The 17162-nt window shown below is 41.4% G+C and overlaps 2 protein-coding genes across 12 annotated transcripts in view; both read left to right on the forward strand.

Moving 5' to 3' along the window:
* Window positions 1–9939, forward strand: part of MGA (MGA, MAX dimerization protein) — a 148464-nt gene extending 138525 nt beyond the window's left edge. For all 10 annotated transcript variants that reach the window (XM_010847994.1, XM_010847995.1, XM_010847997.1 and 7 more), the window contains 5 exons: window positions 1111–1317; window positions 2672–2783; window positions 3592–3825; window positions 4796–4972; window positions 6074–9939. In XM_010847994.1, the coding sequence (XP_010846296.1) occupies window positions 1111–1317; window positions 2672–2783; window positions 3592–3825; window positions 4796–4972; window positions 6074–7350 (2007 nt within the window). In that variant the 3' untranslated portion in view covers window positions 7351–9939. The remainder of the gene's footprint in view (window positions 1–1110; window positions 1318–2671; window positions 2784–3591; window positions 3826–4795; window positions 4973–6073) is intronic.
* A 3640-nt stretch (window positions 9940–13579) lies between these two features.
* Window positions 13580–17162, forward strand: part of MAPKBP1 (mitogen-activated protein kinase binding protein 1) — a 51191-nt gene continuing 47608 nt past the window's right edge. For both annotated transcript variants that reach the window (XM_010848004.1, XM_010848005.1), the window contains exons 1-2: window positions 13580–13731; window positions 14283–14504. In XM_010848004.1, the coding sequence (XP_010846306.1) occupies window positions 14388–14504 (117 nt within the window). In that variant the 5' untranslated portion in view covers window positions 13580–13731; window positions 14283–14387. The remainder of the gene's footprint in view (window positions 13732–14282; window positions 14505–17162) is intronic.

Here is a 17162-nt window from a genome sequence, read left to right on the forward strand (position 1 = left end):
CATCACCAACTCCCAGAGTTCACTCAAACTCAAGTCCATCGAGTCGGTGATGCCATCCAGCCATCTCATCCTCTGTCGTCCCCTTCTCTTCCCGCCCCCAATCCTCCCAGCATCAGAGTCTTTTCCAATGAGTCAACTCTTTGCATGAGGTGGCCAAAGTACTGGTGTTTCAGCTTTAGCATCATTCCTTCCAAAGAACACCCAGGACTGATCTTTAGAATGGACTGGTTGGATCTCCTTGCAGTCCAAGGGACTCTAGGGACTCTTTTCTGCATAGCAGGAAGTAAATAGTTAAAAATACTGTTTTTAACTTAGGATATAGACTTAAGAAGCAGAAAAAGCAACTCAAAGAATAAAAGTGGTTGTTTCTAAGGATCCAGGTATATGTGCAAGGCACAGTTGCTTTTCATTATAAGCTCTTTACATTTTTGTATTTTAAACCCGGTATGCATCTACTACTTCTTTAAATGATTTAAAAATAGAATTAGAATAAATAAGAGAGAAAGGAAGCCTAAGGCATCCTGAGAGTTAAGGAAGACTTTCCTGAAAAATGCAAAGGTTTGCATTTAATTGTGAAGTCATAAAGGAGGGTGGAAAGGGATAGGTGCAGGCAACAACCTGTGTAATGACAGGGAGGTGTGGGATTATAGAGTGCTTAGGAAATTTACAGCACTTTGGAATGGTTGGAGACAACAGTGATTTAGGAAGAGTGGCAGTTGACCCTTTCCCAAATTGTAAAGGGTCTTTACAGTATTTAAGAAAACATTTTAAACTTGTTTTCCACTAGTCAAGTTTTTCATGTAATTTGTGTCATAAAAACAACTCTCAATAATAAATTATACACATAAGCTTTTTTAGAGTCCCTCTCTCAATCCCTCATTTGAAAACTGCTGATATTTGAGCTGAGAAGTGATATCACATTAGCATGTTTTAGAATTTACACTGTTGATTTGGAGAAAAGATAGACTGGTAGTAAGAGGACCAACTGAGAGGCTATTAAGATACTCTAGGCAGAAGATGGTTGGTGTCTGATATAGAACAGTGCCATTGGTGTGGTGGAAAGCGAGTAGATGTGAAAGATACTTAGGAGGCAATCTTTTGTTTGGATAGGCTGCACAAGTTCCTCTAAAGCTAAAACCTGATTATTGGAGTGAAAAACTACAGAAAGAAGCAGAAGCTTTTGCATATTATCGCCGGACACACACTGCCAATGAGCGCCGCCGCCGTGGTGAAATGAGAGATCTCTTTGAGAAGTTGAAGATCACATTGGGGTTACTTCATTCTTCGAAGGTTTCCAAAAGTCTCATTCTTACTAGGGTAAGTCTGTGTAAATGACAGACGAATAAGAGCTTGACTAAAAGAATCTTCTTTAGATACATAAAAGGAAAAGGAAGAAAATTGAAATAGAACTTGTGTTTATCATTTGAATGTGGACTAGTGAGTGTCCAATAATTCCCTTTGGAAGAAAATTCTTATGTTCAATCAGAGTTGCTTTTCATTGAAAGTCAGATTCTGAATTATTCATTTTTAAAATAAAGTTAGAAACTGATAAACTCTATTTACAACAATTTGTGTAAACTTGTTTTCCATAGCACTTAGAAAAGTTTGTTATGGTGAAAGACACAAGACAACTACTATTTTGACATACTTCTAAATGGTTGACAGTCACTTTAAAGGAAACTATAGTATTCAAGCTAGCAGAAGTTTTAATTTTGCATGTAGAATAATAGCTAAGGTAATTTTGTTTCAATTGCTTATAATTAAAGGTTGGAAGTGTATAAGGCAAGCATTTTATCCCTCTAGAACAAGGTGGTTTCAACCAGATTTTGCTTAGAGTAGGAGTTGATTTTAAAGCTGATTATTAAAATCTAAGCAGAGTAAAATGTTTTGTATCTCCTTGCAGTAGTGAAAATACCACTCAGTGGTGCTCTTTGTAAATAATCACTTTCCCTAGAAGTAGAAGCCAGAAAAGCCTCCTTTTTGGAATTGACTTTTTTTTTTCCACTTGTATAATTTATTATTTAAATTTTTATTAGAGTATAGTTGATTTACAATGTTGTGTTAGTAGGTTAGTTAGCTGGTTAGTGAACCAGTTATACATATACATTGTTGTTGTTTAGTCCCTAAGTTGTTTCTGACTCTTTGCAACCCCATGGACTATAGCTCGCCAGGCTCCTCTGTCCGTGGGATTTCCCGGGCAAGAATACTGGAGTGGGTTGCCATCTCCTTCTCAAGGGGAACTTCCCGACCCACAGATCCAACCTGTGTCTCCTGCATTGGCAGACAGATTCTTTACCACTGAGCCACCAGGGTGGCCCATACATGTATATATAGGTACATCCACTCTATTTTAGATTCTTTTCCTGTACAGGCTGTTACAGCGTATTGAATAGGGTTGCCTGTGCTATAAATAGTAGGTTCTTATTAGTTATCTGTTTTATATATAGTAGCACGTATATGTCATTCTCAGTCTTCCAGTTTATTATACCTCCTACCTGTTTCCCCAGTGGTAACCATAAGTTTGTAAAACAATAAAAATGGTTTTAAATGATATTATAAAGTTCTCTAAAATATTAGATTTAAAAGTTTTTATTAAAGAAATTTGTGTAGACCTTACCTGTTTTTCAGAAAAAGAAAATTGATGGACATGATATTACTATTTCTCTTCTAGGCATTCAGTGAAATTCAGGGGCTAACAGATCAGGCAGACAAGTTGATAGGACAGAAGAATCTCCTGACTCGCAAACGGAATATTTTGATACGGAAAGTATCTTCACTTTCAGGTGAGATAATGGTGAATGATCTCTGGTAAAGGCCATAAATACAGCTTTAGTAAGGAAAATACTTAGTAGATCTTTCAAATACTACTTCATTTGAGTCTTGGTTCCCAGAATTACCATCAGAATTGTCTTTTGACTGGGTGGGACATTTTTTTTTTTCGATTATAATCACTCTTGACTGCCATAGTTTTGGGGGATATAGTTAAATCAACTGGACTCTATTTCTCATTATTATGTGGGGTCTTTTTTTTTTTTTTTTTAAACTTTACAATATTGTATTAGTTTTGCCAAATATCGAAATGAATCCGCCACAGGTATACCTGCGTTCCCCATCCTGAACCCTCCTCCCTCCTCCCTCCCCTCCCTCCCTCTGGGTCGTCCCAATGCACCAGCCCCAAGCATCCAGTACCATGCATTGAACCTGGACTGGCGACTCGTTTCATACATGATATTATACATGTTTCAGTGCTATTCTCCCAAATCTCCCCACCCTCTCCCTCTCCCACAGAGTCCATAAGACTGATCTATACATCGGTGTCTCTTTTGCTGTCTTGTACACAGGGTTATTGTTACCATCTTTCTAAATTCCATATATATGCGTTAGTATACTGTACTGGTGTTTTTCTTTCTGGCTTACTTCACTCTGTATAATAGGTTCCGGTTTCATCCATCTCATTAGAACTGATTCAAATGTATTCTTTTTAATGGCTGAGTAATACTGCATTGTGTATATGTACCACAGCTTTCTTATCCATTCATCTGCTGATGGGGTCTTATAGAGAGTGACAGTTTATTCCCTCTCAACCTGTAGGTAAGACAGAAGAAGTGGTCCTGAAGAAGCTAGAGTATATTTATGCAAAACAACAAGCAGTAGAGGCACAAAAGAGAAAAAAGAAGATGGGATCAGATGAGTTTGACGTGTCTCCCAGAACTAGCAAACAGCAGGAAGGAGCTTCTGCATCATCTGTAGATCTCGGACAGATGTTTATAAATAACAGAAAGGGGAAGCCTTTGATTCTTTCCAGAAAAAAAGACCAGGCCACAGGTAGGAGGGACATTTCTTTGCTTTCCTTGATGCAGATGAACATTTAGTTTAGTTTAAAGAACTGAACATCTAATCTTGGCCATAATTTTAGTTTTAATTAGATGAAAGATGAGTTGTATTAAAAGCAGAATATTAACTACATTGTATTTCATTTTCTAGCTTTACACACTCAAGCAAATCCTAATAAGTTATCCATCATGGTAATATATAAGACTAATTTCTGGTAGGAGTTTATTTTTGTTAACCAGGCTCTTTTTAATCAGATTGCAGTCTGTCAATGAATTGCTATACAGGAACAAAGTAAATTGGTTTTGATTTCTTACTCTGTCCTATATGATTTTGAAGGTGAGGCTATGTTGACTTTACATTACTTGTTTATATCCTCTGAAAATGGTATATCCTTTTCTACTCTTTTACTCTTTGGATAGCCAAGTGTAGGAACCAAGGAAATCTGGTTTGTTATATCAGCTAAGAAGGTGGAGATGGATACTAAAATATGAGTTAGTTTTCACATTGCACATTCAAGTGATGTTATTGGTACATAAGTAAGGACTTTAGTGACCATTTAGTCCAGTCACCCTGTTTTACAGATGGAAAAACTGAGGTCTAAAAACTTGAAGTAGTTTCTTAGAGGTTTATAGGAAAGCAAACCTAGGGATAAAATAGTGTGTACCTTCATCCTGCTTCACCAGCAAGACCATCAGAAGCATTCCGTTGAAAAAGTGGTTCCGTAGCTCTGTTCCTCAGCAAAAATAAAATTCTGTCCCTTAAGAGAATCAGTGGATAGGTAACCATTACTGAAAAAGCATTCAAAAAGTAAATTGCAAGTTGAGGTTCCCCAACAAATTTGAAATGTCTTGCTTTTTAAGTCAGAGTGTGGTTTTAGGCATGTCTCCTACAATTGCTAGGCTGTACACTAGCATTAATTGAAGCTCTTTTATCCTTAACTAATTTCTGATCTTCTTTACAGAAAATACCTCACCCTCTAATACTCCACACACCTCTGCCAACATTGTGATGACTCCACAAGGGCAATTGCTTACCTTGAAAGGTCCCCTATTCTCAGGACCAGTGGTTACTGTTTCTCCTGCTCTCTTAGAAGGAGATCTGAAACCTCAAGTTGCCAGTAGTGCTGTGGCTCAATCAGGTATTGTCTTAAGTGTTGTCTTCAATGGGTGGTGTAAGAGTTATCTCTGGTATCTCAAAGTGATAGAGAAAGCCTAAGCCTTTGAATGTGTTCTATAGTAATAAAGAGCTGTTGTATTCAAGTCTGTATGAGAAGGTTCTCTCTTTAGAACGTTTGGCTCTATCTGTGGTATTGATTGGTCTTTTTTTTACCTGGGGATGGGAACTATTTTGTGATCTCTCCTAATTTCTAATTGTGTGCTAAGTTGCTTCAGTTGTGTCCAACTCTTTGTGACCCTATGAACTGTAGCCCTCCAGGCTCCTCTGTCCATGGGATTCTCCAGGCAAGAATACTGAAGTGGGTTGCCATGCCCTCCTCCAGGGGATCTTTCCTACCCAGGGATCAAATCCTCCTCTCCTATGTCTCCTGCATTGGCAGGAGGGTTCTTCACCCCTAGTGCCACCTGGGAAGCCCAATTTCTAATTAGGGAAAGAATTTAAAAGATGTGAAAGTAAAAGGAATGTGAGGAGTCATTATTATAGTTTTGGTGTTGATAAATATGTGTCAGTTTTGTGTTGTACTCAAAGATGGTACACTCCTACATTACCAACCTGATAAAGTTGGAGCACTCTCTCTTTTGGCAGTGAGGAGTTGAGTTGAAAAGGAAATTTTACTTTGATCATTTAGGTTTTACAAACCTAAATTTCTGTTAAGGTAAAAGGATATCCTTACCAATACTAATACTGCTAAACCCAGTCTGGAGGAGTCATCTTCCTAGAGTGCTGCCTTTAGGGCTTCATTTTTCTGTCAGAGTAGCAGTTATTGGGTGGACAGAATCAAGATGTGTGTCTGCCTCAGGATAAAAAAATAAACTTGGGGAGCATTTATATTAAAAAATTAAATAGAACTTTTATTAATGATGGAATATCAGTGTGTCTTTTGGTTAAATTTTACCTATTTTCTTGTTAGGCTAACTCTGTAATTTGAAAAACTAGCATTTCCTTTCATCTTCCTGCTAAAAGTAGATGGTGAAAATTTAACTCCTTTGAGATGGTTATTGGGTATGAATGGGAGCGAGTGCTTACCACTATAGATAAATGAGTTTTTTTTTTTCTTCCCTAGAAAATGACGACTTATTTATGATGCCAAGAATTGTTAATGTGACATCATTGGCAACAGAGGGAGGTTTGGTAGATATGAGTGGCAGCAAATACCCCCATGAAGTTCCTGATGGCAAGCCACCTGACCACCTGAAAAACACTGTCAGGAGTGAGGATAACTCCTGTGAAGATTTGGGTAGAATCTCTTCCAGAGGCAACCATAGAGATGTCAGAATGACACTGGGTACAGCACAGGTTTATCTGTCACATAAAGATTCTGGTTTTCCACAAATAGTTGATGTTTCCAGTATGCAAGAAGCACAAGAATTCTTACCCAAAAAGATTTCTGGTGATACCAGAGGGAGTCAGCATAAATGGAAAGAGAGTGAATCAAGACGGGAGAGACTGAAGACAAAGGAGTCTCCATTTCATAAATTAAAGATGAAAGATCTCAAAGACTCAAGCATAGAGATGGAATTGAGAAAGGTAGCATCAGCTATAGAGGAAGCAGCATTGGATCCCAGTGAACTGCTAACAAGTATGGAAGATGAGGATGATACTGATGAGACACTGACATCTCTGCTCAATGAGATTGCCTTTCTTAATCAGCAGTTAAATGATGACTCTGTTAGCCTGGCTGAACTGCCTAGCTCTCTGGATACAGAGTTCCCAGGGGATGCTCGCCGGGCTTTCATCAGTAAGCTTCCTCCTGGGAACAGAGCGACTTTCCAGGTTGGCCACTTGGAAACTGGTTTGAAGGAATTGCCTGATGTGCAAGGGGAGAGTGACTCTGTCAGCCCCCTCCTCTTGCACTTGGAAGATGATGACTTTTCTGAGAATGAAAAACAACTTGCAGAACCAGCCTCTGAACCAGATGTACTTAAGATTGTCATTGACTCTGAGATAAAGGATCCCCTCGTTTCCCAGAGGAAAGCGGGGGATGAAGGAAAGAGTGCTTCTGGCGTCCCTGCCGAGCCTGAAAGTGTGTCCTCACCCCCTGTCCTACACATGAAGGGTGGCCTAGAGAACAGCAGCACAGACACCTTGTGGAGGCCCATGCCAAAGTTGGCACCTCTAGGTTTAAAAGTAGCTAATCCTTCCAGTGATACAGAGGGTCAGAGTCTCAAGGTGATGCCTTGTTTGGCACCTGTAGCTGCCAAAGTTGGGTCAGTTGGACACAAAATGAACTTAACAGGGAATGATCAGGAATGCCGGGAGAGCAAGGTGATGCCTACATTGGCACCTGTTGTGGCCAAACTGGGCAACACTGGGGCCTCGCCAAGTTCTGCAGGGAAATGAACTTAGTTGTTCTCAGGCAGAAGCCAGGCTGTGAGGGGGAGCCTCCTTTCTCTGCAGGCACCTGTTTGTGTCATGGAACTGTGATCCTTGACTTTGAAATGTGGTGAATGATGGTAGAGAAAGGGGGTAGGGTGCTGACCTCCGTATAAGAAATTAACTACTATGAAATTCTGATCATGTTAAAATGTGTTACCTCACTTGTGGTGCTGGGTCTCCTCATCCTCTCGAAGAAGATGCGATCCATTACTGAACACGAGGTGCCCCTCTTACCCAAGGAATTTGTAACAAGACTAGGTCCATAGTGGTTCCTAGTTCTTCCCTCCCAGAGTAAAAGCTGCTTGAGACTTAGGAGTTGCTGTGGACTGAACCTTAGCTGATAGCTGTTGTTTTAAGTCTGAAGTCCAAGGAATGTGATGCACTTGTGCAAAGGGATCCAGAAGAGGTAGCTTTTAGTTGGTGTTTCAGAATAGGGGGAGAGAGGATGGGTACCATGGAATACCAAAGTGAAGGACTTAGTATCATTCAACAAAATTTTCTCTTCTTTCATATCCTAAGTAGCTTCCATTCCCTCACCTTTTCAATCAGAATTATAAATCTAAGCCTTCTGGTAAAGTAGGAATGCTTTTAAAAAAGCTTTTATTACTAAGGTAATAATTTTGAGATTTAAAAATTAACTAGTTCTCCCTTACTGTGTTTGGGTGTTGAGAAGACCATTTCACGGTACCAAGGATTTCTACCTTGAATATGTTTTTTGGAGGTAGACATACAGGGAGCCCTTCCCCTTTTCACAAATCACATCACTCAAAAGACATGTAAAATGATAAGCATTCCCTCCCCGTACCAGAGACAGTGGCCAAAAAAAACAAAACAAAACAAACTGTGGGGCTGGGTATTTCACAAGTCAAACCAGCTTCCTGGTGCTTGGAGGTTTCATTCACTGTTACCTGCACAGGATGTAAAGAAAAGAAAAGTCACAGTAGGCACTCTTTACCAGGGAAATAAGGCAGTATTTGAATCACAAGATATATTTTTTATTATCTGCTACCATGGATTCAATGATCTGTAGAGCTTTTTCACTCATTAGCTGTCAGGGTATGAAGGTCTGACAGCCTGTAAAGATAAAAAGATATTTATATTTTTGTATAGTTGTTTTCATAGATTTCTCAAAGGCTGAAGTTTTCAACCTAGAAGATGAGATTTGTATTGAGTATAGAAATGATGTTTCCTATCTAGTTTGTAAATAATCATGGTGCACTTGAGGGGTCTCTTGGAAACTCCTGGGGGCAAGAATCACTATTCTGAAAATGTATAGACTGGGATTTAGCTGCTGCATTTTGCCTTTCTTAAATAATTATATTTTGGAATGTAACCCCTGTTCTGTCTTCATTGACAGGATTTGCTTGTGTTGTGAAACAATAACACAAGAGCTTCCAGTGCCTGGGCTGTGCCTAGGCAGTGCTGTTTCTTCTACATCCCCTGCCTTCTTTATCCCAAACCCCACTCAGCATTTCTTCAGAACTAGGTTGTGAAACCAACTTTGGAATGGTCCTAGCCAGTGAATTATTACCTCCGTGGTTGGTTCCCTTTCTAGTAACTCTGGTAATAAACAGATTGAAAAGGGTGGGAAAGTTTCCTCTGCGAATTGCACCGGGAACACATTCTTTGTTGTTTTTTTTATGCTTCTTGCCTTTCTTGACCTCCTCATCAGCCTCCAGCCTTCCCACCTCTAAAGGTTACTGAAGGAGCTTCAAGTAGGTGATGAGTGCCCCTCAGCTTCTCATTATCCCTCCCACTTCTCTTTACCCAGGAGATTTCATTCAATGCCTTAGCCAAGGAATCCAGCACCTGTCTTCCCTGCTAATAACTGTCCTTGGAGATGCTAGTAGTTTAATCCAGGTATAGCAGTTTCCCATTATTTCTTTGCTTGTCTTGTCTTCGTGTTCCCTCCTGACTTTCCAAGGCTCTTAAAGCTTTTGAGGGTCAGCCAAGGAGCAGGCAAGTGAGCGAGTAATCCTCAGGAAAAGAAGGACCATTCTGCTTCTGAACACTGTTCCCTTTTTTAGAAGAAAATAGACAAATAGGTAGTATTCATTTCTTGATGGGAAGATATTTGACTGTTTATGGAAGATTCCAGAGATAGAAATGAGAGATGATCCAGTGTGTTCAAGGAAGGCTGCAGATGTCATTATAAACACCCCCACCCTGCCCCATAATGGTGTTTGCAAGACCTCTTAGAACTAGGGAGTTGTTAGGGCTAATGTGAGGAGGGCTCAGTCTTAAGAACAATCCTACAGTCTTGATAGAAAACTAAAAATCTCCAAAAACTCCAACCCTTTAAACCTTACCCCAGGAGAAACTGATCTATGAAAATTCATGTGTGACTATGAAAGATGTAGTTGAGTGAGGAGTTGAGGAATTGGGAGGATAGTGAGCTCTCACCCTAACTATAAGAAGCATGATCTCAGTAGACCAATAATTCGCCTTTTTATACATCTGTAAATAAATGGAATGTTTTTAAGAATATAATTATGTCAGATTTAGCTTTTTCTTTTATATATTAAATATATATCTTTCTTTTTCTGCTTTTGAAAAATGACTATTTTTTTAGAACCTAAGAACAGAAGAAGTTTGGTCAGTGGGAGAATGTATAAACTTGAAATAAATCAGTTACAATAATTAAAGCAGGACTTGGTGTTGCTAGGTTTGTGCTGAGTTGTAATAGAGAATTCTGATGCTCTGAGACATCTGGGATGGTCACTGAAGGAGTTTAATCATAGAAATTCCTTACTGTGTTCAAAGTTTCTGACATGCCATTTGGGGGAGGTTTTTTGTATTCTATCTTTGCGGCATGTTTTACATGGAGAATTTGAAATTTCATACAACTTGATGGCAAGTATTTGTCTCAAGAAGTCATTCTACAGTGAAGAATGGCTAGCCTCCTAGTACCAGTGTGTGCAGGGTGTAACATACCTGTTACCCATAGTCTTAGTGGCTAAGGACAATAGATGTTCTTAAAGCAAGCTATAGGTTAACTAGTGTCACAGTTTACAAAGAATTTTTATTAAAGGAGTCCTTTAGACATTAAACTACTCTAAGGTCACTAACAGATCAAGTCCAGTTATATAAACTTCATACATATCACTGTGTGTAATGTTTTTTCCCCAGAATTATGATGAGATACTAAACAACAGGCCTTTCTATAACAAGTTTGAAACTGTTTTGAACACAGAAGAAAGGCAGACAATCCATATATTATTTGGAGCAGGGTTTAGTAATATAGATAGTTTTTCCCCCCTGATTATACTAGTTGAGATATTGGAATGATATCAGGTGAATTGAGAGGTAAATGCACTTTGAAGATAGTCTGAAAAATGATGACCCTTATTCCTCACACTCAGATTAAAACAAAACAAAAAACAATGCACAGAGGCACAAAGTAGGCACATTTTCAGATACTTTTGTAGAGAATGATTGATAACCAAGAATCAGAATAGATTTATTGCACAGAATTGTTGATTTTTAAGAAAATATAAGGGCATCAGTACTTCATGTTGTGTTAGCGCTAATGAAATTTTCCATGAACATGAATTGCTGGATGCAGGGAAAATTAAAGCTGAGGTATATAGACTTACTGCCATTTGGAGAAAAAGTAAAATGCTTTTTTGAAATTAAGTTAGAGGGAAATAATTTGATATATACAACTTTTGAACTGAGGCATAATTGTAGCATTTTGTAGCATATGACTGAACTGCTCTACAAAGATATGCTAAGTGCTGATTAATAGGGATGGAAGTGTGTGGAGGGTGAGAAGGCTAAACCATGGGATGAGTTGAAATTTTGAGACAAATCTAAACTCTACTAAATTCTGTCATTGTAAACTATGCTGTTAGATTTTGTTAAATAAGAAAGCAGTCTTGGAAGCATTGTTTTCAGATCCATCCTGTTTCCAACTGCAAACATTGGTCTCAGCTGTCCCCCAGTGCCTTGCATGTAAAGGTGCTCAATAAATATTTGAATTGATGAGCAACTGTTTAGCCTGTTAGTTTTCTAGGATCTTATAATTGCACCTATTTGTATATTAAGCCTAGGGTAAATTTAAAAATCTGATCTAATTATGGTCGTGAAAACAGACAATTGTATACACCTTTCCTAGACATGTGGAATTTTAGAATCTGACAACCATGTATAGATATTGAGGACATAGACAAGTGAATAAAACATGAAATAGCATATGAACAATGAAATATATGTGTAAGGGTCAGCTGCATTTTGGAGGGTGGGATAGCAATTATTTGAAGAAAAGGGAATAATGAGTTTATTCACTTTGGACCTGGGATGATGATTTTCTGAGCCTACAAGCCTATTTCCCAAATTGGTACTTAAAAGTCTACACGGTACATATCCTAGATAGTAAGGTAGGACTCAGTTGTGAAGAATTAAAAATACGTGATGTTGATCCTAGACTGGAAGTATCCAGATTCTAGACTTAAGTCTCTTCATTACACTGTTCTCAGTTGTTTTTTGCCAGATCATCTTAGACAATGAAAGCAGGAGCTTGTATTGTTTCTGTAACTTCAGCTTCAGATGGGAGTAATTTGGGGAACATTTTTCTGAAGAGGATAAACCAAATAGCTTTTGATAGGAAATGACCAATGACTTTCCTGGCCATGAGTGGTTAGGTAAGTGAGAAATGATCCAGATAGAATTAGGGACAGCTCTAATGGGTGGAGGTGAGATTTGCTCGGGAATGCAGCACACAAGTAAGGACACCAGGTGGCACCCTTTATCAGCAGTGCTTCATTGATCCTCCACGCCCCCCTGCCTGCCGCCATGGAGGCAAAATCAGACTAGCAAGGAGTGAAAGGAACCAGCCCCCAGTTTCATACAGTTATGGCTAATGACCTTGACCACCTCCTCCAAATTTGAAAATACCATTTTATATTTCATTACCTCTGCAATGCATGGTTGAAAGGAAGGAAAGGTCATTCTTCTGGTAGCTATTGCCAGTTGGTTTTCCAAGAGGTGACTTCCCTGATCTTTGCTTCTGGTAGCTATTGCCAGCTGGTCTTCCAAGAAGTGACGTTTATGTCAACTTGTTAGCTTTACAGTTCTCACACAAGTATATACCTGTTCTGTCACTTGGCAGTACAAGAGCCACTCACAGCAGTAAGTAGGTTTAAGAGTTTTTCCCTCTTGCTAACATGTCATCTCCCCCAGGGTTCCCCTTAAGTATCTGGATCAGATGGGAGACGTATCAGTGTACTCTTTCTCTGGAGCCCAACTGTTGGAATAGGTTAAGCTTTTTGTAAGGTAATTTCTCTAGCAACTAGGCAGAAAGGCACCTAGAAAACAAACTTACGTTGAAACACGTATTAAATAATAGGCAAAGGTGTTTCTGTGCACACTCTGCCATCCCCCCAACTTCTCTCCCCCACCCGTTGAGCTAGAAAAACTTTTACTATTGAATCTGGTGCCAACAAGCTTGGCAGTGAAATCGCCAAAGTAACTGTATCAAGGAAAAGGGTTCATGAGTGAGTTTTGACAGGAACATGGAAAATGGCTGGAGCAACTGGTTAACTGGATGAGAACGAGATGGAACATTGGAGGCTAAAGAAAACATGAAACAAATACGTCCCATCGGCACATTGACCCGATCGCACCCTTCCCGCCTAAAGCTCTCTCCTAGGCTATCAGCTTCTTCCGCCTTCTTCCACCGCGGCCAATCAGGTTGCTTAGTTCAATACACTCCGTAGCGATCGACTTATGAAGAATTATTTCCATGTAGGTCAACTCGCCCGGCAAGCGGCGAGCAGAAATTATTCTAGCCACTTTAAATCCCGGCGCTTGGAAGCAGACTTTATGGCTGTATCCAGTCCTATAATTCTCAGCTAGGAGTTTCAGCTCGGTCCCTCGGGCCTATTAAAAGCCAACCATAGTGCCGCTGGGGGCGTGGTTACCGTCCTGTTAGGGTTCTGGGAAGTGCGCTTCTCTGGGGGACCAGGCCTGATAATACCATAAAAGGCTTGGTTTTCTCAGTTCTGAAGCCGTGTTCTGACGACCTCCCTCTAGGATCCGTAGTCGCGACTGCATTGTGCGGAATCCGTGGATCCTGAGTGCCCAGTCCTCGCTTCCTAGGCCCTTTCCTGTGCCCCGCCCCATAAGCCGTACTCGTCCACTCTGGGAACGCCCCCGTGCGTAGAGGCCGCGCCCCCTCGCCTCCGCTCCTCCTATCCAGCCGGTGGCTGAGCCCAGACGGTAGTTCGCGTTTTGAGCCGCTCGTGCCACCATAGCTGCTTCTGCCGCTGCCGCAGCGGAGCTGAAATCGCTGAGCGCGATGCCTGAGGGCGCTGCGAGCCGGGCGGCCCTCGCGCCCGGGGGCTGGTGAGGCTGGGCCCGAGCGGGGGCGCTGGCGAGTAGCAGGGGCTTCTGAGGGACCGAAAAGCGAAGGATCTAGGGCTCCCGTGGCGGCCTGAGAGCGAGCTCGGGAGGGTCGTGGGTGGGGGAGGGAGGCCCCCGTGGCAGAACGGGTTGCAGGGCCAAGACGAGCCCCGCCGGGCTGGGTGTCCCCGCGGCCGCCGGCGCAGGTGCTCACGACCGCTGCGGGGCTCCTTGGTAGCCTCGGTGTCCTCCTCCTTTAGACGCTGCTGTTGCCATGAAAACAATTGGGAGTTAACGGGAATCGGACCAGTCACTAGCCCTTCTAGGGCCCATCTTATCCTTTCAGTTGAACGCCTCTGGCAGGTGTGGGCCTGGCATTTCTTCGCAGCTCAGGCTTTTTAACGCCCCCTTTCCCTGAGTCTGTCCTTAAGGCGTTTTAAGAAACCGCGCAGGGCTTGAAGGTGGGAATGAGGCTAAGGGAGAGGGCAGTTACCTAGAGATAAGAGCTGCAGGCACAGCTTAGGCAGAAGGTAAGGTGGCCTCTACCATCTCAGGTCAGTGAGAGGGCATACTGGAAGGGCCTGTGGAGTGGGAAAGCATTGCCGCTGTTGAGGCAAGTCCCAGGATTGGGCCAGGAGCTGTCCCCGGGGCTCCCCATCATGATGGCTGTGGAGGGGTCAACCATTACCAGCCGGATCAAGAACCTTCTGCGATCCCCGTCCATCAAATTACGCAGGAGTAAGGCAGGAAACCGGCGAGAAGACCTCAGCTCCAAGGTGAGTCCTAGTATTGGGAGCCAACCCTTCCCATCCCTCCTCTCCCCTCCCCTTGTCTGCTCCACGTACATCTTTTACCTTACTCTTTCTGGGGAAAGAGGAGAACTAGAAGCTCATGGTAGCTCTAAAGGACCATCTCTGCCGCTCAAGAAAGCAATTATTTAGTTATAAGGTAAAGGGAAAAGAGCCTCATGGGTGAGCATGCTGAGATTCATCCGCGAAGAGCACGAGGAAGGCAACATGAGGGTTCAATTGTGGCCTCACTACAAACTAAGTCTATGCTTGGGGAAGCCAGTTGATATGCTGACTCAGTTTTCCTTCTTGGAAGAAGGTAGTGAGACCACGTATCCTGTGAAGGGCTGAGCTACCACAAGTGTTAAGTGTCACAGCTGGGTTTCTGTAAGACAGTGGTAGCAGAAATGTGCTAAAACACCTTGTCAGAGGAATTGGCTTGGTAAATGCTCTTCCTTGGGGTCAAAACAAATTTACTTGTCTATGCAAGAGACCTGAATTAATTTAACTGGAGTTTCTTGGCGTTTTAGAAAAGGTAACATGCAAGGGGCCAAGTATCTGCCAGCCATGCAAATTCTGGTTTGCCCCTGGACATTGCTCATCTCATTCACTATATCCCACCCTGCTGCAGAAGTTCTCCAGGAACCAAGTCCCCTTCCATCCCCTCACTTGTCTGAGTGGTGGTGTTTATGCTTTCTTCAACTTCTAGAGCCCCACAAGTTTGGGAATACAAAAGCCGACTAAATTTATTTAATCCCTGAGGGAAAGTGGGGCCTTGTTCCCACAGGATCAGATTAGACTTTTGTGTCATATTAGCAGCCTGTAAACAGTGGCCTTGTGTGGTGCAGGATTGCTACAGGGAGAGGCGTTTGAGACAGCAGCATTTTATTGCCTTGCCTGCATCTCTTCAGAGATGAGTAAACCCAGTGAGGAATGATTTGGAATGCTAATATACAGCATGGCAGAGTTCTGGGAGGACTTAACTCAGATCCCTGTCCCTTAGTGGAAGCTTACTTGGCTTTGGTCACAAATGACCCCCTTTCCTGTATATTCTTTCAGCAGGAATCATATTTGGCCACAAGGTTCCATGGCTGTGGAGAGAGTGACTTTTCCAGGGGCCCTCATTGATCATTGTTCATAATCTCCAAAGGCAGGAGAATGAGCCTGAAACATAGACAACTGTCTTGGATTTGGCTCTGTTCACTTGTTTGTTGTGTTGGATCATTCTTGGTGTTAGAGGCTCTCGTATTCCTGGCTGGTTACTTGGCAATGACCGGCACTGTTAGAGCCATCTTCATGTATTTTTGGCCTCTTTTTCTGACCCAGAATGATACACGTAATAGAAATGTATGGTGGGATTTTAGTCTTCAGTATTAGTACTTATTGTAATTTTGGTCTGGAATCCAGAAGGTATGGTCACCATTCTTTAAAATTTACTATGTCATTAATCATTAATACATTCAACAAACGTTTATTAAGTGCCAATGATGTGTAGAATCAGTGATAAATAAAACATTATCCTTGCCATCAAAGAGCTTGTGGCTAGTCAGACATGTAAACAAATAATTACAACATGATGTGGCAAATGCTGTCCTGGAAGTATGTATAAAGGTGTTGATGGCAGTACAGGGGAGGGAACCTAAATCAGCTTAGGGGGTTTAGGAAAAAACTTTCACCGAGGAAGGGATGCTTGAACAAGAGAAGAGGAGAAGCTCTCCAGGAAAACAGTGAAAACTGGAATCTTTGGCATCACCATTAAACGTCCCTGCTTCACATAGGAATTCAGTGCTTCAAACTGCTTTAAATGGCTTTGTTTGTCCTAGAGCTGTGAATGAAGGAAATACTTAGCTGAAGTTGAATGACCCTTGAATAGTCTGACTGAGCTCGAGTGCCGGTGCATATCTTTAGCACCCAAAACTAGTAGCTGCCTTTGCGTGCCTCAGACCTTGCCTCTTGCAGATGCCCGACTCCCGGCACTCTTTATTGAAGACTACCCGAGATGATTCTAAAAGCCTGCCTTATGGTAACCAACGTAAGACCTGGTGTATAAGGCTTCATGTGCTGCTCTAATATATGGTAGCTGTGGTAACAGTCATAGAGCTTGTGATTCATGGATAACTAACTCTGAAGCAAAATTTGAAGACCAAAAGACATACGTATTTTGTGGCGGTTGGGGGCAAAGAAGGAAGTGACAGAGGGCCTTTATGCAGCTCTTACCTCATATGGCCTGTTGCTTTGAATCATAACTGTTCCTTCTATCTAAAGTAGCCTTTTCACCAAATTCTCCACTTATTTTTAGATCCAACTCTATATTTACTGGAGCCACGGGGCCTTCTCAGACTAGCCCTACCACCTTGGAACCAGTCTCTAATTGTTCTTTATGTATGTCTTCATTTCTTAAGGTCAGGGCCATGTTCTTTATTTCCTTTACATCACCAGGCTTCGTACAGTGTAAGGAATGGTCTAAATACTAAATGAATAAATGGATGAGAAAAATTAAAAGATGTCAAATATAGTGAAGGTAAATTCCAGAAGAAGAGCAAATGTTCAGGAGGAATTTGTGACTTCTTTAGAAATCAAAATTAGAAATAATAAAATGTTGAAAAGAAATTTAAAAAAGAAATAGAGACACATCCTATTTAAGTG

The sequence above is a fragment of the Bison bison genome, unplaced genomic scaffold (assembly GCF_000754665.1).
Source record: "Bison bison bison isolate TAMUID 2011002044 unplaced genomic scaffold, Bison_UMD1.0 scf7180017864259, whole genome shotgun sequence".
Lineage (NCBI taxonomy): Eukaryota > Metazoa > Chordata > Mammalia > Artiodactyla > Bovidae > Bison > Bison bison.